The sequence below is a fragment of the Bos indicus genome, chromosome 7, assembly GCF_029378745.1.
Source record: "Bos indicus isolate NIAB-ARS_2022 breed Sahiwal x Tharparkar chromosome 7, NIAB-ARS_B.indTharparkar_mat_pri_1.0, whole genome shotgun sequence".
NCBI classification, from domain to species: Eukaryota; Metazoa; Chordata; class Mammalia; order Artiodactyla; family Bovidae; genus Bos; species Bos indicus.
The window spans coordinates 15,844,745-15,867,128 of record NC_091766.1 but is presented as its reverse complement, the minus strand read 5'-3'; the positions used below and the strand labels follow the sequence as shown (position 1 = coordinate 15,867,128).

Here is a 22,384-nt window from a genome sequence, read left to right as displayed (position 1 = left end):
TCTACTTAGTATGTGTCTTAGTAGGTATTTCTATTTAGTAGGTATCTACTTAATAGGTGTCTTTTTTAAAAAAAAGTTTATTTTTAAATCTATTTTGGATTTTTTTCCAACACAAATAATTATCTATGGTAAAACAAACATGAAATTGATCATCTTAGTGATGTTTAAATGTACAGCTCAGTGGCATTAAGTATATTCGTGATGCTCTGTGATCATCCTCACTGTCCCTCCCCACAATTTATTCATCATCTTACGTTGAAACACTGTCGTCATTCAATGACACCCAGCCATCTTGAGTATATGACTGTGCTGGAGTTTTAAAAGGAGACAGTGGAAGTGGTGATCATATTAACATGGATAATTATTCCATCCCTTATGATTTACTATGTGTCGGGCTGTGTGTGGAGGAGTCAGCCCACATCCTCTCATGTGATCTTGTCACTAACTCAGATAGTATCATCATCATGATCACTATTATTATTACTGGGAAATTGAGACATAGGGGAAGCAATCCCTTTCTCTTTGACTGTTTCTGTGTCCTTTCTCCTTGTGGCACAAGATTTTTGGTGAACAGGGTGCAAGCCTGTAGGAGGTAACTTCCCCCAGCCACATCTCTCTGATCTTTAGATCTATAGTCAAGGAATGATAACCATCTTTACCTGTTTGGTCTTGAAAGCCCTTACCAGAACGTGACAGAATTCGATGGGCAGGATGCCTGCGGCTCCAACAGCTGGACAGTGGTGGATATTGACCCGCCTACGAGGTCCAACGACCCCAAGTCACAGAACCACCCTGGGTGGCTGATGCGTGGTCTCAAGCCCTGGACCCAGTATGCCATCTTTGTCAAGACCCTGGTCACCTTTTCTGATGAACGCCGTACATACGGGGCCAAGAGTGACATCATCTATGTCCAGACAGACGCCACTAGTAAGCATTTCTTGTGAATGTGAACTTAGGCGTGAGCTCAGACATCGTGCCTTTCATATGAAATGCTTTGTCGTTTTTCTTTTTTTTCTGCATGGTCATTGGCTTCTAAAACAGCTGGGCGCTGAGATTTACAATTTCAGAAGATGAGGCAGTAGCAACAAGACATTAGAGAGGAACATATATTTCTTCTTTCCATTATGGAAAATTTTCAAATATTTACAAAAGTAGGAGAAAATAGCTCCTCTCCCTATGTACTCATCTCTTAGCTTCAATAATTATCAAGATTTTGCCATTTTTTGTTTCATCTCTGCTTCTCTCCTCCATTTTTTTGAAATTAAAATTTTTAATTGATTTATTTTTAATTGAAGGATAATTGTTTTACACCGTTGGTTTCTGCCATACATCAAATGAATCAGCCATAGGTATACCTATGTGCCCTCCCTCTTGGTCTTCCCTCCCACCTCCCTTCCCTCCCATCCCATCCCCTAGGTTGTCACAGAGCACCAGTTTGAGCTCCCGGAATCTTACAGCAAATCCCTACTGGCTATCTGTTTTACATATGGTAACGTATATATTTCCATGCTACTCTCACGAATCATCCTACCCTCCCCTTCTCTCCCTGGGTCCACAAGTCTGTTCCCTATGTCTGCATCTCCATTGCTGCCCTGCAAATACTTCATCAGTACCATCTTTCCATCTTTCTAGATTCCATATATATGCATTAATTATGATATTTGTTTTCTCTTTCTGACTTACTTCACTATAATAGGCTCTAGGTTTGTTGTTGTTGTTGTTGTTTTTGATGTGGACCATTTTTAAAGTCTTTATTGAATTTGTTAGAATATTGCTTTGGCTTTATGTTTTGGTTTTTTGGCCACAAGGCATGTGGCATCTAAGCTCCCTGACCAGGGATCGAACTACACCTCCTGCATTGCAAGACAAAGTTCTAACCATTGGACCACCAGGGAAATCTCTCCCACATCTCCACTTTTTGGGGAGGAATGGGCCACTGGAGAATTTTCTAGAGTGTGGGACCAGAGATGCTGCTTAGTATACAACAATGCACAGTACAGCACCCACAGCAAAGAATTATCCAGCCTCACAAAATCAGTAGAGAGAAATCCCATCCTATAGGATAGAGGCCAAGCGTATGAACCAGCTCTTGTGACTACTGCCCTCTTGCCCTGTATCCTCCAGCAAAACCAAAGGACTTAGAGTTCCGGAAACTTGCAGCTTCCAGGCTTTTGTACCCACTGTGTCTTCTGTCTGGAGACTCCTACCCCTACCCCTTGCTGACTGCCACCTCCGTTCTCCAGGGGAAGCTTTTGTGGAGCCCAAAGTTGATGCCTATGGGGGGATGTGAAATGGACTGCCAGCTCAGGGATAGGTTTGAACAGCTTTGCACTGCCGAAATTTGCCCCACAACTGGGTTCAGTTTGGGGCTAATTAACTGGAAAATGTGACTTTATCTATTCCCATCACCCTCCTTTTCCCCACCACATTTCCAGTGCCTGGAACAAAGACAGCTTGCCTTTCCTTAGAGCTCTGTAAATGCTTGTTGCAAAAATGGTGGAACATGGGAATCTATACAGTCTGTGGTACTGCATGGATTGTAATTTTCTAACCCATGCTCTTCTTAGGCAAGTGTTCCATATGTCCAGGTGTCTCCAGTTTTCTCTGATGTTAAATAACACTGCAGAGAACATCCTCAGGATCTCTTTAACTTGGCTGTTCCCTCTCATGCCCACCTGACTGCCTGTACTCCCCCCTCACAGTGGATCTGTCTGTCTCCTTTCTCCTTGGCAGATCCTTCCGTGCCCCTGGATCCCATCTCAGTTTCTAATTCCTCGTCCCAGATTATTCTGAAGTGGAAGCCTCCCTCCGACCCCAATGGCAATATCACACACTACTTGGTGTTCTGGGAGAGACAGGCGGAAGACAGTGAGCTGTATGAACTGGATTATTGCCTCAAAGGTGAGTGCAGACAGGGGTCAGGGAGGGGCTGGTTTTACACACCGGATCTTCTGTGTTCTTGTTTTCTGGGACACGTCTCTCCCCTCCCATTTCCAGCATGTGCTTGTGGGAACACACACTCCATTTTATCTCAGACGAAAACACACACACGGACATTCTTCAGAGATACCGTGGGTTCAGTTCCCGACTTCCGAAATGAAGCAAATATTGCAATAAATCAAGTCACATGAAGTTTTTGGTTTCCAGTGCCTATAAAAGTTATATTCACATTATACTATAGTCTATGCAGTGTGCAATAGCATTATGTTTAAGAAAAAATATGCTTAAAATATACATGTGCATGTGTGCTAAGTCATTTCAGCCGTGTCTGACTGTTTGCTACCCCAAATAGATAATCAACAAGGACCTACTGCATAGCACAGGGAACTCTACTCAATATCTCATAATAATCTATAATGGAAAATAATCTGAAAAAGGATATATGTATATATGACAGTTACTTTGCTGTACACCTGAAACTAATACAACATTATAAATCAATTTTATTTCAATAAAAATTTTAAAAAGAAGAAATCGAGACCAAAAAGAAAACCATGCACATACCTTAATTAAAGAATACTTTATTGCTTTAAAAAAATGCCCAAACAATTACATTAGTAACATCAAAGATCACTGATCAGAGATCATCATAACAAGTAGAATACAAAGAAAGAAGTTTGATATATCGTGAAAATTACTGAAGCATGACATAGAGACACAAAGTGATCAAATACTGCTGGGGAAACGGTGGTAATAGTTTTGTTGGACGCGGGGTTCCCACAAACCTTTGTTTTGTAAAAAAAAAAAAACACAGTAAGGGGACGTCTGTCTGCCCGTTCACATTTCTAAACATCACAGGGTGCGGACAAGCTCTGAAGACTCATGTTGAAACCAGACACTCCCCGTGTCTTGGCATCGATGCGTTCTGGAATGTTCTCCTCTTCCCCTTCCTCGTCCACCTCCCCCTGGTGGGGATGTAGCTGTGTTAACCCGTGCAAGACTTCCCTGCTAAGCTAGAAACACAACAATGTGTGCAGTGGTGACTGACAAAGTCAGGGAAGAATTTTGGTCCCTTGTTTTAAGAATTTTTATTGGAGTAGTTTATTTACAATGTTTTGTTAGTTTCAGGCATACAGCAAAGTGAATCAGTTATACATATATCGACTTTTTTGGTCTCTAATTTTATTTTTATTTTTTACTTTTAATTTTTTTGGCCCCTTGGCATTTGGGGTCTTAACTCCCCGACCAGGGATCAAATCCACCCCACTCTGCAATGGAAAGGTCCTAACCTCTGGACCTCCAGGGAAGACCTGGCCCCTAATTTTAGACCCTTAAGTTTTAAGGATTGGAGACAGCAAAGAGTCTCCAATCTCTTCCTCCCTAGGCTTTCCATTAAAAATGTATATGAATGACACATATTTTCCAGTCTTCAATCTCGCTTACTTAATGGGCTTGCATCCATCTACAGAAAAATGAAAAAAATATTTGAAGCCTCAAACTGGTGTGTATAAATTAGTCTTACATTATTTTAAAACTGGGTTGTAAAAAAGTCCATCAAACTGAAGAAACAGAAGTCTTTTCCCCCACTTTAGTTGTTTTGTTTGAGTCTATATAAAAGGTTTTCCCCCCAATCCCCAGACTCTTTTGTTTATTATTTATTTTAAAAAAATTATTGGAGTATGGTGGCGCTGGTGCTAAAGAATCCACCTGCCAATGCAGAAGACACAAGAGATGGGGACTTGATCCCTGGGTTGGGAAGATCCTCTGGAGTAAGAAATGGCAACCCACTTCAGTGTTCTTGCCTGGAAAGATCCCATGGACAGAGGAAACTGGCAGGCTTCAGTCCATGGAGTCGCAAAGAGTCAGACACGACTGAATATTAAAAAAATAGTTGACTTACAATTTATTTAGTATTAGTTTTGGGTGTACAGCAAAGTGGCTCAATTATACACATGCATAGATTCATTCGTTTCAAAAAATATTTATTTATTTGGCTGCACTGGGTCTTTGTTGCAGCGTGTGGGATCTAGTTCCCTGACCAGTACTCAACCCCAGGCCTCCTGCACTGTGAGCTCAGAGTCTTACCCACTGGACCACCAGGGAAGTCCCTAGATTCCTTCTTTTTCAGATTAATTTCTCATATAGGTTACTACAGAATATTGAGTAGAGTTTCCTGTGCTAGGCAGTAAGTCCTGGTTGGTTATCTGTCTTACATATAATCATGTGTGTATGTTCATCCCAAGCTTCTGATTTATCCTTTAGTTGTTTTGTTGTTGTTTGTTGCTGTGTTGTTGTGTTGTTTTTGTTCAGTCGCTCAGTCACGTCTGACTCTTTGCAACCCCACGGACTGCAGCACGCCAGGTCTCCCTGTCCTTCACTCTCTCCCCGAGTTTGCTCAAATTCATGTCCATTGAGTCGGTGGTGCCATCCAGCCATCTCATCCTCTGTCACCCTCTTCTCCTGCCCTCAATCTTTTCCAGCATCAGGGTCTTTTCCAATGAGTTGTCTCTTCACATCAGGTGGTGAAAGTATTGGAGCTTCAGCTTCAGCATCAGTCCTTCAGGGTTGATTTCCTTAAGAATTAACTGGTTTGAGCTCCTTGCTGTCCAAGGCACTCTCGAGAGTTTTCTCCAGCACCACAATTCGAAAGCATCAATTCTTCGGTGCTCAGCCTTCTTTGTAGTCCAACTCTCACATCCATACATGACTACCGGAAAAACCATAGCTTTGACTAGATGGACCTTTGTCGTCAAAGTGATGTCTCTGCTTTCTGGTCTGAGTTTATTTTCCTTTAGATGTTGTGAGTAACCTCCTACCTTGGGGCAGCTGATGACATGTGACTGAGGTCAGGAGCCTAAGGTTTTCTGTGCCCTGATGTAGGGCTTTGGGCAAGTCACCCAGCTTGTCACCAGCTGCCTCCTTTTGGGGAAAAGGGGCAGGAGGCCAGATGATCTCCGGGAGCTGTCCCAGCTCTAAGATCATGTGCTATATGTATGCCTGTGACCTCATCCCCCGCCTGAGCAGAGGGTTGCAAACGTGATTTATCTCCTCGGATGCTTTATATAACTCGAGAGCAAGCAAAGTCATGGGCTCAGCTGTGCACTCTTGGCCCTGCATTCGAGCAACCGAAACCACCAACCAGAACTGCCACCACCATCGGGGCAGGCCGTGTTTTCTTTCTTTCTTTCTTTCTTTTTTTTAAGAGCAACAACTTTTATTCTGGAAGTCAGTCTGTCATTAGAAGGTGATGATTTGACATGATTTTATTTGTCATTTTGCCCAAAGTTTATGGAATTAAAAAAAATAAACTTACTAAAGGATAGATATTGTCTGATTCCACTTACAGGAGTTCCCTGGAGGAGTCAGATCTATAGAGACAGGAAGCAGATGGTGGGGGCCAGGGGTGGGGGAGGGGATGGAGACTCAGAGTTTCACAGGCACAGAGTTTCAGTTTGGGAAGGTGAGAAAGTTCTCGAGATGGATGGTGGGGATGGTTGCACAATAGTGTAAATATACTTAATGACACTGGATCACGATGCTTAAAAATGAGTAAGACGGTAAATTTTGTGTTATGTGTATTTTGCCACAAAGAAAAAACCCCAGTACACACACAAATAAATAAACTTGATAACACACACAAGATAAATAATTTACTAACTGTGATCCGTAGTAGTTTCCTTTAGAATCAGAAGTGGTTTTTTTTTTTTTTTTTTTCAGTTTTATTGAGATATAATTGACAAGGAAAACTGTAAGATATTTAAAGTGTAAATTGTGAAGACTTTTTGTGCATACACGTTGGAAAAGAATTCCTCCCACCTAGTTAATACAGCTATCACTTCACATATTTATTTTTTTGTTTAAGGAAATCTCTGTTTACTTAGTTTTGGCTGTGCTGGGTCTTCACTGCTACTCACAGGCTTCTAGTTGCGGCAAATGGAGGCTACTCTCCTTTGCTGTGCGCGGGCTTCTCGTTGCGGTGGTTTCCCCTGTTGCCAAGCACCGGCTCCAGAGTGTAGGCGCAGCAGTTGCGGTGCACGGGCTTAGTTGCCCCGTGGCCTGTGGAATCTTCCTAGATCGGAGGTCAAACCTGCGGGTACTGCATTGGCAGGCAGATTCTTTACCACTGAGCCACCGGAGAAGTCCCCTCCTTTTTCAAATGAGAACTTCTAGCTTCTTCTCTGATATTGAATTGTATATTTCAATTATACAGTACAGTCTTGTCAGCTATATGGTTTTTAACTGTAAAACTTGCATAACATAAAATTGGCCATTTGAACCACTTTGAAGTGCAAAGCTCAGCGGCATTAAGCACATTCGCATTGTTGTGCAGCCATCGCCACCATCATCTCCAGAACTTTCTCATCTCCCCAAACGGAAACTCTGTCCCTGTGAAACACTGACTCCCCCACTCCCCACCTTTCCACTTTGTCCCTGAGATTTGACTAGATGTGTCACAGAGACCCATGGGGCACCAAGTGGCATGTGGAAAGGGTGACAGGTGTCTGTGTCTGATCAAAGGTCCCTTCCTCCCCAGAAAAAAATCAGGAGCCCGCCCCACCACCCTTTACTAAGGAAATCCTAAGTTTATTTTCCATCTATAATGCCATCAATAACCCCTCTAACAGCTAAAACCTACACAGGCTATTCTGTGTCTATTAATAAACATTAAGAAGTATGTTTAAGGATTTGCAAAGCTTCCGAGTGGGTACTCAGCATTCACAGGAAGATACTTAGAGCTCATTGTCTCCCAGAGCCATTAAAAGGGAGAGGAAGAGATGGAATTTCCCTTGCTCAATAGACACAAGTAGGCACCCGGCCTCAAGGGCATTGTTTTAAGCCTTTAAAGAGTAGCCTGCATCTTCTATGGGCCTCCCAGCTGGCTCCGCAGTAAAGAACCCACCTGCCAATGCTGGAGATGGAAGATCCCCTGAAGGAGGCAATGGCGACCCACTTCAGTACTCTTGCCTGGGAAATCCTGTGGGTAGAGGAGCCAGTCGGGCTACAGTCCATGGCATCACAGAGTCGGGCAAGACTGAGTGACTGAGCACACACACAGGACATGCGCATGGATCGTTCTTTTACTTGGGGACTGCTTAGCATCACTTTCTCTGAGACATTCGCCCCAGAGACCCTCTGTCCTTTTCCCCTGCCATCTGACACACAGCGTATGCATTTCTTAGTTTACTGTATATTCCTCCCACTCCCGTGCACTTCATCCACTGGAATGTTAAGTTCCCCAAGGGCAGGGACAGGCACAGTTACCTTTGGCCTCCAGCCTTGTGGGGCTGTGGTGTCCGACAGTGTCCTGCTGCATGCTGACAGGCACCTTCTCTGTTGTCAGGACCCTCCAGTGAAGGATCTTATTCTTCCCAGAAGAACTTGAACCCAGATCTCTGCACTGAGCTCTGTCCATGTGCCCAGCCACTTTGAGAAGGTCCCCCTTGCTCTGCATGTGTGTGTAGGTGGTGGGGGGCGGGAATGGAATGGGGACTTGAGCCCTGCTCTGCCTTTCCCTAGGGTTGAAGCTGCCCTCCCGGACCTGGTCTCCACCATTCGAGTCGGAGGGCTCCCAGAAGCACAACCAGAGTGAGTATGAGGAGTCTGCTGGCGAATGCTGCTCCTGCCCAAAGACCGACTCGCAGATCCTCAAGGAGCTGGAGGAGTCCTCGTTCAGGAAAACGTTTGAAGATTACCTGCACAACGTGGTTTTCATCCCCAGGTCAGGATTTGTTATTGGCTTGGGGTCTCAGGTCTTTAGGGAACAAGACAAATGGGGGCAGACGCAGAGGATAGGCTGAGTCCACGCTGAGCCACTTCCCTGGATGCAGGAAGAGATTTTGAGATTATAACAAGTGCCTTACCAGGAAGAGGAACTGCCCCCCATCTCCACTCAAAAGGAGGAGTGTTTAAAAAATTCAGCCTTTGCTCTCTGATGAAACTCTGTGCACTGTTGGTGGGATTATAAATTGATATAGCACTATGGAAGGAGGTATGAAAATTCCTTAAAGCATAAAAAATCAAACTATTATATGATCTAGCAAAAAAAAAAAAAAAAAAAATTCAGCCTTTGCTCTCTGATGTCTCATGAACCCAACCTCTGGTCTCAGTCTGAGTTCTGATGATTATCTATGATTGATCATTACCTAATCGATTGATTATAGATAATAAATTCAATTATTAGATGACAGAGAGCTGCATGCCCAGCCCAATGCTTGATTTATGGCTGAGTCTCAAGCTCAGTGCATTCCCTTTTTTTAATCTAAAGAAACTTCTCATCCTTCCAGAACTTTCCATGGCCTCGTCAAAACCCCAGAGACTTCACTATTTAAATATGTTTCCTTTAGTGAGTGAAGGGGAAGTAAACAGAGGGTCTGCAGTAAAAATGACTCTTGGTTTTTTCATATCTCTTTATCCTTCCTGAAAGCTGAGACACAGGTAGAAGGCAAGTTTCTGTGGGTCACAGGTTGTTCTACCTCTCTCGGTGCCTCAGTTTATTCATCTGAAGAATGGAGAGAAAAATGGTTCCTGTATTTTATGGTTGTGAGATTACACGAGTCTCACAGGGATTCTCAGCCTTGGTACTGTTGACATTTGGAGCCAGCTCATTCTCTGGGGTAGGACCATCCTGTCCAGGGTAGGATGTTGAGCTGCACCCCGGGCCTCCACCCACTAGATGGCAGTAGCACTGTCTGCATCTTAATAAGTTCACGAGTCTTTCTGGTAACCCACTGAAGCACTTGCCTACTCAGTTTTACGGGTCCAAAGCCTTCCCCACCACCCCCCACCCCCAACTCTGCCCAGGTTGACAAAGCAAATGTGCTGGGAGCTTTCAGTTGCCGCCACCCTCTCCACTCTTGACCCTTCCCGCTAACAGACTTCACCAGAGCTACCCAGAAGTGTCCAATACAATTGGTTATTTCCAAAGTGGATCAACCTCCCGCCCCCAGAGGTTGCACTGAGATAAAACAAGATTCGAAAGTGGGTCTCTTCAGAGGCTTAGCATTGCTCCTGCTAGAGGCTCCATTAGAACTGTCCATATATAACGTTTCTTTTCTCTTTCATGTATTCTTATCTGACCCTGAGTCCAAAAAAGCACTAAATGGCACAGCCCAGGTGTGGAGACAGTTATTGTTTCACCCATTAAAACTCCACCAGACTTAAGGATAGTGGCCGAGTCAGTCATAAGGTTTAAAACTAGTTTGGACTTCCCTGGTGGCCCAGTGATTAAGACTCTTCGCTTCCAATACAGAGGACACGAGTTCAATCCCTGGTCAGGGAAGATCCCACATGCTGCGTGCTTGTGTGCTTCAGTCGTGTCCGACTCTTTGCGACCCCATGGACTGTAGCCCACCAGGCTCTTCTGTCCAGGGGATTCTCCAGGCTAGAATACTGGAGTGGGTTGCCTTGCCCTCCTCCAGGGGATCTTCCTCACCCAGGGATCGAACCTGCATCTCCTGCATTGTAGATGGATTCTTTAGCACTGAGCCACAGGGGAAGCCACGGCATGACCCAAAAGAAAAAAGTAGTGTTACGTTTGATATCTCATGGTGACCCCAGATGACCAGGTCTCAGGGGTGTTTTCTTGACTCCCTCCTCCCAACTGCTTGCTGTGTCCCACACACCTGCTGGGGAAGATGTGGTTCAAGTGATGGGAACAAGTGGCCCATGGTCTGGGGCAAGCGCCCTTGGGCTGCTGGCACAGGGTGTCAGAAGCAAGAGGTCTGTCTGAAGAAGTTCTGTCTGTCCTCAAAGCGGCTGGTTTTGTTTTCACAGAAAATCATCTTCAGGCCCTGTTGCCGAGGACGCTAGGTATGACTCACCTGTGGGACGTCCGCGTGGCCCCTGGTGGCTGCACAGTGCAGGGCCACTGGGCCCGCGGGGCAGGAAGCATGTTGAGCCCCTTTGAGATCCCCGGGGGCCTTCTGTGGTTTGATGCATGAATCGTGTTGTTCTGCCGAGAGGGGGCGCTTCACAAATTCACACGTTTCACTCCTTCACCCTGAAATGGAACCTGGGCATGATTGGTGGGGGGTATCCTAACTAACACACTCCTACTAAAACATAGGATCAAGGGTGTACTTCCTAGGGCGCTTCTAAGATGCTGCCCAATTTTCCTCCATGCCCTGACACATTTATTTATCAAGCCCACCGTTTGTGCAGAACTGTGCTGGACACTCAGCCAGTCGAAACCACTTAGCAGCAGGTAGTGGGGAAAGCTTATCCGGGAGTGGAACGTTTTTTTATCTGGGGTGACTAGTGCGGGATGGCGGCAGGCCTGAGCACAGGTGTGCTGTGTCCCTGTATCCGCCGAGGACAGTCAGGGATGCTCCCCTTTGACGTGTGTCTTAGACAGTCAACTATGTCTCAATGTGAGGAAACCCTGGTGGCTCAGATGGTAAAGAATCCGCCTGCAATGCAGAAGATCCCGGTTCGATTACTGGGTCGGGAAGATTCCGCTGGAGAAGGGATAGGCTACCCACTCCAGGATTTATGGGCTTCCCTGTAGCTCAGACGGTAAAGAATCTGCCTACAGTGCGAGAGACCTGGTTTTGATCCCTGAGATGGGAAGATCGCCTGAAAAAAGAGAATGGCTACCCACTCCAGTATTCTTGCCTGGAGAATCCCATGGACAGAGGAGCCTGGTGGGCCACAGTTCATGGAGTTGCAAAGGGTCAGACCCGACTGAGTGACTAATTACAGCACGCCTCAATTTAAAAGAGAGAGAGAGGATTGAAGGATGAGGGGGTGTCCTGGAGGAGAGGACAGGCAGAGAGAACGTGGCGAAGGGGAAGTCGGTGGAAAGAATCCTGGACTCTTGGGAAGAACAGGAGGGGAGACTGGAAAGGCAGGGTAAGAGAGCTGTGAGAACGATTTTATTCTTCCAAGGGTTTATTTTCAGGCAATGTTCGGCCCCAGTCTGCCCTCTAGTGGCCATTTGGAATATAATCTGTAGTAAAGAAAGATCTGGGCTTCTCTGATGGCTCAAATGGTAAAGAATCCGCCTGCGATGCAGGAGACCCATGTTCAATCCCTGGGTGGGGAAGATCCCTTGGAGCAAGAAATGGCAACCCACTCCAGTATTCTTGCCTGGAAAATACCGTGGACAGAGGAGCGTAGCAGGCCACAGTTGATGGAGTTGCAAATAGTCAGACACGACTGTAGCACAATGGTTGAGCGGCTAAAGAATCCACCCGCAATGCGGGAGACAGGAGGTGAGGGTTCCATTCCTGGGAGGGGAAGATCCCCTGCAGGAGGAAATGGCAACCCATTCCGGTATTCTTGCCTGGAAAATCCCACAGACTGGAGCCTGGAGGGCTAAAACTCCAACGGGTCTGAAGAATCAGACACACCTGACCGTTCAAGACACGCACCCACACACACCCACACACACAGATCTAGAAATGTGAGACCTTGATCCAATCATGGGGGTCTTCTGTGACCACGTGGTGGTCTTGTCCTATTGGATATAATCCTTTTGGTGTATGCATATTTGGCCTGTTAGAGGCCATTTATGATTCTTTTTTATTAGATAATCAATTTTTCAGTAGTTATTCATGAGACCCCAGGGTCTCCATCATTTCTGGAAGGCTCATCTGTGCTTGTATAGAAATGTTTTGAATCGTGCTAGCATGGGTGTATCTTTGGCTTACTAGCTTTGGTTTCCATTCAGGAATGTCAATGGTCTTTTCAGACAAAAGGACCACAAAGAAAATCTTAGTGAGTACCCCCAAAGTAAGGTTTGTTTTTGCTGATGACAACGCAACAAAAACTAAAGGTAAATTTCAAAAGCTCGAACAGAAAACTCTACTTCCTGGTGATTAAAAGTGGGTCACTTAGATTTCTATTGGGTGGAAGTTGAAATGGAAATGTTCATTAAAATGCATTTGGAGGGACTTCCTTGGTGGTCCAGTGGTTAAGATTCCATGCTTCCAGTGCAGGGAGGCCTGGGTTTGATCCCTGATCTCGGAGCTAGGATCCCATGCACGCTGCACAGTGCAGCAAAAAAAAAAAAAAGATCCATTTGGAAAATATCAGAGACATGACCATTACATACCTTCACTTGTAGAATATTGCCAAACCTGGACTTTGTTGTAAATTAGTAGACTTAAATGATTTTTTGTAAATTAAGAAAAAACTATAAAATGTAAAATATAATGTGTTAGGGAGGGAGGGAAAATTAATATAGCTAAATTTGTGGTAAATTCTCTGGATAACCATGAGCTGTTCAATTTGAAACTTTCAGAGAGGTGAAAATTTTAACTTGTCTAAGCTAATTCAGGAAGCAGCAGAAAGATTAACTATCCTAACGACCTTGGGAAAAGACTGGAAAAAAAATGTGTCAAAGAATTTCTTCACAAAAAGGCCCCAGGTTTGGAGAGTTTTATAGATGCGTCCTTTCACACTCTCAAAGAGAAACTATTTTCAGAAACTTTCAGAGCATAGAAATATATGGAAATCTTCCCAATTCATTTTGTAAAACAACATCCCTTAGCAGAACCTGATGAAGATGCTACATTGAAAGAAAACCCCAGGACCACCTAATATGGGATTTTAGATCCAAATGTCCTAAACAAAGCACTGTGCTGGCAATACCATCAATCTCATGAGTTCAAGGATGGTTCAAGATCAGGTGTTCTGATAGTAGAATCTAATTCATCAAGAGATTCAATAAGGAAAGTCATAATAATCTCATTAAATAACATTTATTAAAAATTATGGGGGGAGGTGGTTCCCTGGGTGTCCAGTGGTTAAGATCCTGTGCTTCCACTGCAGGTGATGAGGCTTCAATCCCTGGCTGGGGAACTAAGATTTTTTAAATTACTAACCTAAAGAAGCTGAAATCAAGATTGCTGGGAGAAATATCAATAACCTCAGATATGCAGATGACACCACCCTTATGGCAGAAAGTGAAGAAGAACTAAAGAGCCTCTTGATGAAAGTGAAAGAAGAGAGTGAAAAAGTTGGCTTAAAACTCAACATTCAGAAAACTAAGATCATGGCTTCTGGTCCTATCACTTCATGGCAAATAGATGGGGAAACAATGGAAACAGTGAGAGACTTTATTTTGGGGGCTCCAAAATCACTGCCGATGGTGACTGCAGTCATGAATTTAAAAGATGCTTGCTCCTTGGAAGAAAAGCTATGACCAACCTAGACAGCATATTAAAAAGCAGAGACATTACTTTGCCCACAAAGGTCCGTCTAGTCAAAGCTATGGTTTTTCCAGTAGTCATGCATGGATGTGAGAGTTGGACTATAAAGAAAGCTTAGCACCGAAGAATTCATGCCTTTGAACTGTGGTGTTGGGGAAGACTCTTGAGAGTCCCTTGGACTGCAAGGAGATCCAACCAGTCTGTCCTAAAGGAAGTCAACCCTGACTATGCATTGGAAAGACTGATGCTAAAGCTGAAGCTCCAGTACTTTGGCCACCTGTTGCAAAGAGTTGACTCATTGGAAAAGACCCTGATGCTGGGAAAGATTGAGGGCAGGAGGAGAAGGGAACTACAGATGATGAGATGGTTGGATGGTATCACCGACCATTGAGTTGAGTAAGCTCCAGGCGTTGGTGATGGACGGGAAAGCCTGGCGTTCTGCAGTCCGTGGGGTCTCAAAGAGCCAGACATGACTGAGTGACTGAACTGAACTGGACTTAAAGAAAGGCAGTTGGGGGAGAGGCCTTTTATAAAGCTAGGACTAGAAAACTTCTGCAACAAGATAAATATTATTTAGATGAAACCAACATCCAAAGTAACATCTTTCTTAAAACTATTCCTGTTTACTTTGGAAGGAAGCCAATCTCATCATAACTAATTAACAATTCTCTGGGTATCTAAAAGGCAGTGGCAACCCACTCCAGTACTCTTACCTGGAAAATCCCATGGATGGAGGAGCCTGGTGGGCTGCAGTCCATGGGGTCCCTAAGAGTTGGACACAGCTGAGCGACTTCACTTTCACTTTTCACTTTCCTGCATTGGAGAAGGAAATGGCAACCCACTCTAGTGTTCTTGCCTGGAGAATCCCAGTGACGGAGGAGCCTGGTGGGCTGCCGTCTGTAGGATCACACAGAGTCAGACACGACTAAAGAGACTTAGCAGCAGTAGCAGCAGCCAATGCAGTAAGGCAGAAATGAGAATTGGAACAGATTGTAAGGAATGGATTGTGGGAAACAAAAGCATTGATATTTTCAGGTATTCTGATTCAAGAGTAGACAGACTGCCTGTTTTTGTCAACAAGTTTTATTGGAAAGTAGCCACTCCCACTTGTGTCCATCATGTCTCTGGCTGTTTTCAAGCTGCCGTGGCTTGAAAGCCATTGCAAGTTGAACAGCTGTGACAAAAAACACACGTCTGGCAAAACCCCAAATATTTACTATCTAGCATTTATGTGACAAGTTTACTGACCCTTTATCCAAGAGTATTCCTTGAAAACCTAAGAAAATCAACCCTGAAACTCTTAGAATGAGAGTTTCAGAAAGTAGGTACAATATAAAAAACAAATAAGCAACAGATATATCTGTGTGCTAAGCTGCTTCAGTTGTGTCTAACTCTTTGGGACCCTATGGACTGTAGCCTGCCAATCCCCTCTGTCCATGGGATTCTCCAGGTAAGAATACTGGGGTCGGTTGCCATGCCCCGCTCTGAGGGATCTTCCCGACTCAGGGATCGAACCCGCGTCTCATCTCCTGGCAGGCAGGTTTTTTACCACTGTTGCCACCTGGGAACCCCCTTTATGGGTGTGACCACAAGTCAGTTTAAAGGGTCTGGAGGGTAGCAATTTAGCCATAGGTATGAAGAGGCATAATTTAATAATGTCTTAGAGTCTACTTTTAGGAACTAATGAGACACTTGGACAATGATCACAGTAATATTTATAATAGCAAAAAAAATTGGGAATATGCTTATATTTTAAAAATTGGAGGATGACTAAGTAAATTATGGTTCTTGCATTAAATGGAATATTCTACAGGTTTCCAAGTTTTCTGCAATGAGCATGTGGCATGTTCATAACAAGGAGGGAATATCTTCACGTTGAAGAAAAAAAAAGTAAATTCCATCCTACTTGAGACATTATGTTTTCAGGAAAATATTTGAGATTGCTTCTAATACAAGTGAGCCAAGTGGATTATAGAACTAGCTTGATCCCCCCATTATACCCATATGTAACATTCACAGAAAAAATAATTGCCCAAAGGACATAGCAGTCAGTGGAATGCTAAGGAATTCAAATTTTCTTTATACCTTTCTTTTTGGATTTATAATTTTTTAGGCTATTAACATTTTTCTTCGTGTATCTTTTAAAGGGGAGAAAATGTGCCGATCGCATAGGCAATTTTGGGAGTTACCCTTAGTAACCTGAGTGTTGAAATTTTTTTTTCCCAAGGATTGAAGTTTAATCACTTAGATTATGCCATTGTCCTAAAGGGGCCTAAGAATAAGAAGATGTATTTCTTCTGGTTAAACTGGTGATGGTGTCAAGTAGCTTGAACCATTTGGCAGGGCTAGACTCTGACACACTTTTGGCATCTCAATTTTGACACTAACCCTGGCTGGACTCTTCATCTGCAAAATGAAAATCTGAAATTAAGCATGTTGAGGGGAATATCGGTGTGTCTACTATGGGTGGTCCCAGAGCCTCCCCACTCCTCTCTTGGGGTAGGCTTGCCTGACATGAGCCTAGGAGGGCATCTTCTTTAAAAGCGACTCTGGGTTATAATTCCTGGAAATTTACATTGTAATGTACACACTCCTCCCCTTGAATCTCACTGCATCTCAGTCTTTGGTTTTAAGCCTTTTTATTCTCCAGCAGCACTTTTTCAAAGATGGTGATTGTATGACCAGGTGTGTCCTCCTGTCATGACAGGCCTTCGAGGAAACGCAGAGCCCTTGGTGACGTGGGGAATGTGACAGCAGCCGTGCCCACCGCTCTGGGGCTCCCCAATACCTCCTCCACCAGCACGCCCATGAGCTCGGAGGAGCACAGACCCTTCGAGAAAGTGGTGAACAAGGAGTCGCTGGTCATCTCCGGCCTGCGTCACTTTACTGGCTATCGCATCGAGCTTCAGGCTTGCAACCAAGATTCCCCCGAGGAGAGGTGTAGCGTGGCTGCCTATGTCAGCGCCAGGACCATGCCTGAAGGTAGGTCGACTCATCGCAGAGCCAAGAGACACAGGCTAACCAAGGAAGCTCTCCACTCTCTAGGCAGCATACATGAGACTCTATTTGCCTTCATCATTTTTCATTTTCCCCTGAGATGCAGTGGACATAAAGCATTATGTAAATTTCAGGTGTACAGTGTGTTGATTTGTTCCATTAGACATTGCAAAATCTTTACCACAATAGCATTAGCTAACATCTCCATCAGGGCACAAAATTACCATTTCTTGTTTGTGGTGAGAACATTTCAGATCAACTCTTAGCAGCTTTCAAGTATAAAGCACAGCATTATTAACTTTGTGCTTCCCTGGTGGCTCAGACAGTAAAGAATCTGCCTGCAGTTCAGGAGACCTGGGTTTGATCCCTGGGTTGGGAAGATCCCCTGAAGAAGGGACTGGCAACCCACTCCAGTATTCTTGCCTGGAGAATTCCATGGACAGGAGGAGCCTGGTGGGCTACAGTTCATGGGGTCGCAAAGAGTCACACACAACCGAGCAACACACACATACATTGTTAACTATAATCATCTTTCTAGTTGTTGTTTAGTCGCTAAGTTGTGTCTGACTCTTTTTCTGTATGTGAGTCATAAGAAAAATAAAGTGAAATTAAGAAATACATACATTTTTGTGTGTGTGTATGTGTGTGTGTATATATATATATATATAGTATATTAGGGTTCTCCTAGATCAATAGATACATAAATAGATAGACAGATGGATAGATAGACATAAATATGTAAAGAATTCCATGAGAATGTCCATTCTCCAATAAGGGAAATGGAACACAATTACACAACCAATTTAAGTTTGCTCAGCTGCTCAGTGGTGGAGGTGGGGTTTGATCCAGGGATCGAGTCCCCAGCACTAATCACTGCTCCTTACAGCCAAGGCAGATGATATTGTCGGCCCCGTGACCCATGAAATCTTCGAGAACAACGTTGTTCACTTGATGTGGCAGGAGCCCAAGGAACCCAACGGTCTGATTGTGCTGTATGAAGTGAGTTACCGACGATACGGCGAGGAGGTAAGGTCCTTGATGCCTGGGGATGTGCCCTCAAGGCTGTTCTTGGTACCTCCTTCCTTTTCGTGAATTCTGGCTCCTATGCTTCTCTCATTAGATGCTTTGTCATGAAGACTCAAAGCCTTGATATATGACTTTCCAGGGAGATGGGTCAGGTCCAACATTTTATTGTAACTAAACTCTCCCCAGGACTGTGTGCCCCATGCACGCTACATGCTTTGTACATGGTATCTCATTTATCCAATTTTACCACATCTAACATGTGATAAGAAGCCCTGTTATTCTCACAGACTGCTCAGAAAGAAGAAGGTGCTGCCCATTCTAACTGTAAGATGCATTCAGATTTCGGAAATGTCAAATGTAGAAATAATATGTCTCTTGGGATCAATGAAGTACAATAAATCCTCAGAAAACCCAGTGAGCTTGGTACTGACTGAGGCATCCAGAATTTAAATTGCATCCAAGGTTTATAAGAATAGAATCAGGATTTGAACCCAGGGCTATCTGATGTTGTAATCCAGGGGCTGGCAATTCTTTCTGTGAAGGTCCAGATCCAAAACATGTTTGGCTTTGTGGTCAGATGGTGTCTGCAGCTACTCAATTCTGCCTTTGCGTTGTGAAAGCCACGTGTAGATAATATGTAAATGAAAAGGGATGGTTGTGTGCCATTAAAACTTTATTTGCAAAAACAGGCAGCAAGCAGGCTGGATTTGCTGGCCCCCGTTCTAAGCTAGTAACCACTGTGGGACAAGTCTCTATCCTCGGATATGGCTTGTTGTCTACCTTGTGGCTCCGTGGTAAAGAATCCTGCCAATGTAGAAGACACAGGAGATGCAGGCTTGATCCCTGGGTCTGGAAGGTTTCCCTGGAGGAGGAAATGGTAACCCACTCCAGGATTCTTGCCTGGAGAATCCCATGGACAGAGGAGTCTGGCAGGGTACAGTCCAAGGGGTTGCAAAGAGCCAGATGTGACTGAGCGACAGAGCACGCATGCCCACCAGAGAGGCACTGCTGAGGCTTGGACTGACTGGGGCCACTTCTCCCATTTACTGGATGACTTCAGACAGATGTCAGGTCATCTGACATCTGAGCTGACCCAGAGGGTGTACCCTGCCATCAATTGAGCCCTTTGCAGTGATCCATTTACACCTCACAGTGACCCTACAAAGTAGAATCTGCTGGTGAGTGTCTCCCTTTGTGGCTGAGACAATGGAAATTTAGGGAGCCGAATAGACTTCAAAGCAGACACAGAATGAAAATGAATGGGCATGGCCGTTTGCCAATAAAACTTTATTTAGAAAATCAAGCAGTGGACCGGATTCAGCCTGTGGGCTCTAGTTTGCCAACCCCTAACAGAGGTTGTTGGCTTCCCCGGTGGCTCAGCGGTAAAGAATCTGCCTGCAGTGTAGGAGCTGCAGGAGATGTGGGTTTGATCCCTGGGTCAGGGAGATCCCCTGGAGGAGGGCATGGCAACCCACTCCAGATTTCTTGCCTGGAGAATCCCATGGATAAAGGAGCCTGGTGGGCTACAGCCCATGGGGTGACAGAGTCAGACACTACTGACTTAGCACACATGCAACAGAGGTTGGTGGGCACAGCTCGGCTTCCCCAAGCCAGAGGTGACAAATGGACCTCCATCTGTTGATCCCTCCTGGGACCACATCTCTGGATGCCCAGATATCCAGCTTTGATGATGATTTAGAACTGAAATCAGCAAACTATGATCTATGGGCCAAACTGGCCCCTGGCCTGTTTTTATATGTCCTGCAGACAGTTGTCAAGGAAAAATATGCATCAGTGTGAGCCTAGTGGCCAAGCCCAGAATCAGTGTGGGAGAGGAGCCTTCGGGGGTATATAAAGAGAAGCACGATTCCCAGGGAGCCACTAGTGCACAGGTGATTTAAATCTCCTCCCATATATATTAATCCCATTTGTTCTAACAAAATAGTTCAGATTTGGGTTGGTAGCAAAGCTTTATGCATAAGAATCTCACCACTAACGAAAAGTGCAAGCCACTAGATGTCCACCCACTGGAGAATGGATACATAGAAGATGGTGCGTATATAAGACTGGTGGATATACAGCCTTTTAAAGTTTTATGTTGGGGGGTGATCATGGTCCAGTATAACAAGGAGACTGAGATTTCCAGCTCTGGATTTTAGATTCTCCAAGCTGTTACTCTTCATCTTCCACCAGCACCCACGAAAGTAACTCATGACAAAAGGGAAGCTTATTAGCTTCCATAACCAGCTGATGGAGTTCAGGCACAGCTGGATCCAGATTCCTTTGGATCTTTTGTGTCTCAAGGGTCCTTGCAGTGAGCCCAGTAGCTCCTGGCTGTCCTGTGATTTTAGAGGTTCCAACCCTCATTCTCTCAGCACCAAGCCTGGAGGAAGAGAGTCTGTGTCCCTGCATTTCCAGCCAGTCTGAGGTCACATGACACCCAGTCATAAGACCAGGACAGTGCTGTGTGCTGATTGGCTTAGGCATAAGGGTTTTTTAATAACAGCTTAATTGAGATACATTCACACATGGTAAAATACAGCCACTTAACACATATTAATGTGAAGAGCTGACTCATTTGAAAAGACCCTGATGCTGGGGAAGATTGAAGGTGGGAGGAGAAGGGGACGACAGAGCTGAGATGGTTGGATGGCATCACCGACATGATCGACATGATTTTAGTGGACTTCGGGAGTTGGTGATGGACAGGGAGGCCTGGTGTGCTGCAGTCCATGGGGTTGCAGAGTCACACACAACTGAGCGACTGAACTGAACTGAACTGAACACATATTGATACAATGCAGTGATTTGTAATATAGTTACAGAGTTGTGCTACCATCACCACAATTCCAGAGTATTTTCATCACTTCTTAAAGAAAGCCTACCTCCACCTCCAGCCATTAAACCCCCAATCTTTCCTACTTCCTTTCCCTCCAACCCTTGGCAATCACTAATCCGCTTTCTGTCTCTATGAAGACAGGTCTCTGCTACTGTGGCCATCTCATCCTCCTTTGGAATTTCCCAGGTTTGAACATTAAAGTCCCGCATCCCAGTATAACATAGATAAACTGGTACGGTTTATCCCATTGGCACTGGATCCAACCCTTCTCCCAGCTACCTTTGCTGGCCTAACTCTCTCATTTCTGGAACCCAAAGGTCACCAGTAGGGCTCCCCTGGTGGTTCAGCTGATAAAGAATCTGCTTGCAATGTGGGACACCTGGGTTCGATCCCTGGGTTGGGAAGATTCCCTGGAGAAGAGAATGGCTATCCACTCCAGTATTGTGACCTGGAGAATTCCATGGACTCTAGTCCATGGGGTCTCAAAGAGTTGGACACAACTGAGTGACTTTCACTTCACTTAGCAGGTTTGAACACTAAATTCTTGCACCCCAATATAACATGGGTTACCCTATTGGCATTGGATCCAACCCTAACTTCTCTCAGCCACCATTGCTGGCCTGCCTCTCTCATTTCTGGAACCCAAGGGTCACCAGTAGGAATCCCTACCACCAATCCCCACCATAATCTCTGCCTGACCCTGATCCCAGACAGACCAGCAGTATTTGCTCTTTAGAGGATCAGGGAGTTGGAGGGAAAGTTAGAAGTGAGAGATTGTAATGCCTTAAAAGAAAAAAAAACTCCTCATGAACAAAACTGGTCTGTTATTTCCATTTTCTTTAATTGTCTAGCATCGCTTTGAATAATGTGTGTGTATTCTCAGTTGCTCAGTTGTGTCTGACTCTTTGCAACCCTGTGGACTGTAGCCCACCAGGCTCCTCTGTCTATGGGATTTTCCAGGCAAGAATACTGCAGGGTTGCCATTTCCTCTTACAGGGTATCTTCCCCACCCAGGGATTGAACCCATGACTCTGGCAACTCTTGTGTTGACAGGCAGGTTCTTTACCACTGTACCACCTGGGAAACCCTTGATAAAGTAAAAAGTAAAGTAAAAAAAAAAAGAAGTTTTTGACACCAGTTGTACTGTTGGGATGTAATTTTGCCAAGTTTACAAAATTCTCTCCAGCATTTGGTGGGAGGTCATTTTTTCCCCTCTTATTTGCTAGTTGAACAGCCCAAATCACCGTTGTTTTTGATTCTGCCTCTCCTTGAACTTTGCATCAGTCATTTCTCCCCTCACCACTTCCCTTCCCATCCTGGGACACCCTGGACCCAGGAACCATCTCTGTGGAAAGAGAGCATCAATTTTCAGTTTCTATGCAATTAACATCTCTGCCTCAGCATGTTTTTGCAGTTTTGAGCTGTTTTT

The 22,384-nt window shown here is 44.7% G+C and overlaps 1 protein-coding gene across 5 annotated transcripts in view; it reads left to right on the top strand.

The window, feature by feature from the left end:
- The window catches only part of INSR (insulin receptor), a 174,006-nt gene that overhangs the window by 126,842 nt on the left and 24,780 nt on the right, over nucleotides 1-22,384 (top strand). For 3 of the 5 annotated variants that reach the window (XM_070792007.1, XM_070792004.1, XM_070792003.1), the window contains exons 8-13: nucleotides 677-927; nucleotides 2,734-2,901; nucleotides 8,458-8,659; nucleotides 10,714-10,749; nucleotides 16,801-17,075; nucleotides 17,977-18,116. In XM_070792007.1, the coding sequence (XP_070648108.1) occupies nucleotides 677-927; nucleotides 2,734-2,901; nucleotides 8,458-8,659; nucleotides 10,714-10,749; nucleotides 16,801-17,075; nucleotides 17,977-18,116 (1,072 nt within the window). The remainder of the gene's footprint in view (nucleotides 1-676; nucleotides 928-2,733; nucleotides 2,902-8,457; nucleotides 8,660-10,713; nucleotides 10,750-16,800; nucleotides 17,076-17,976; nucleotides 18,117-22,384) is intronic. The other 2 variants (XM_070792006.1, XM_070792005.1) reach the window with 1 other exon arrangement.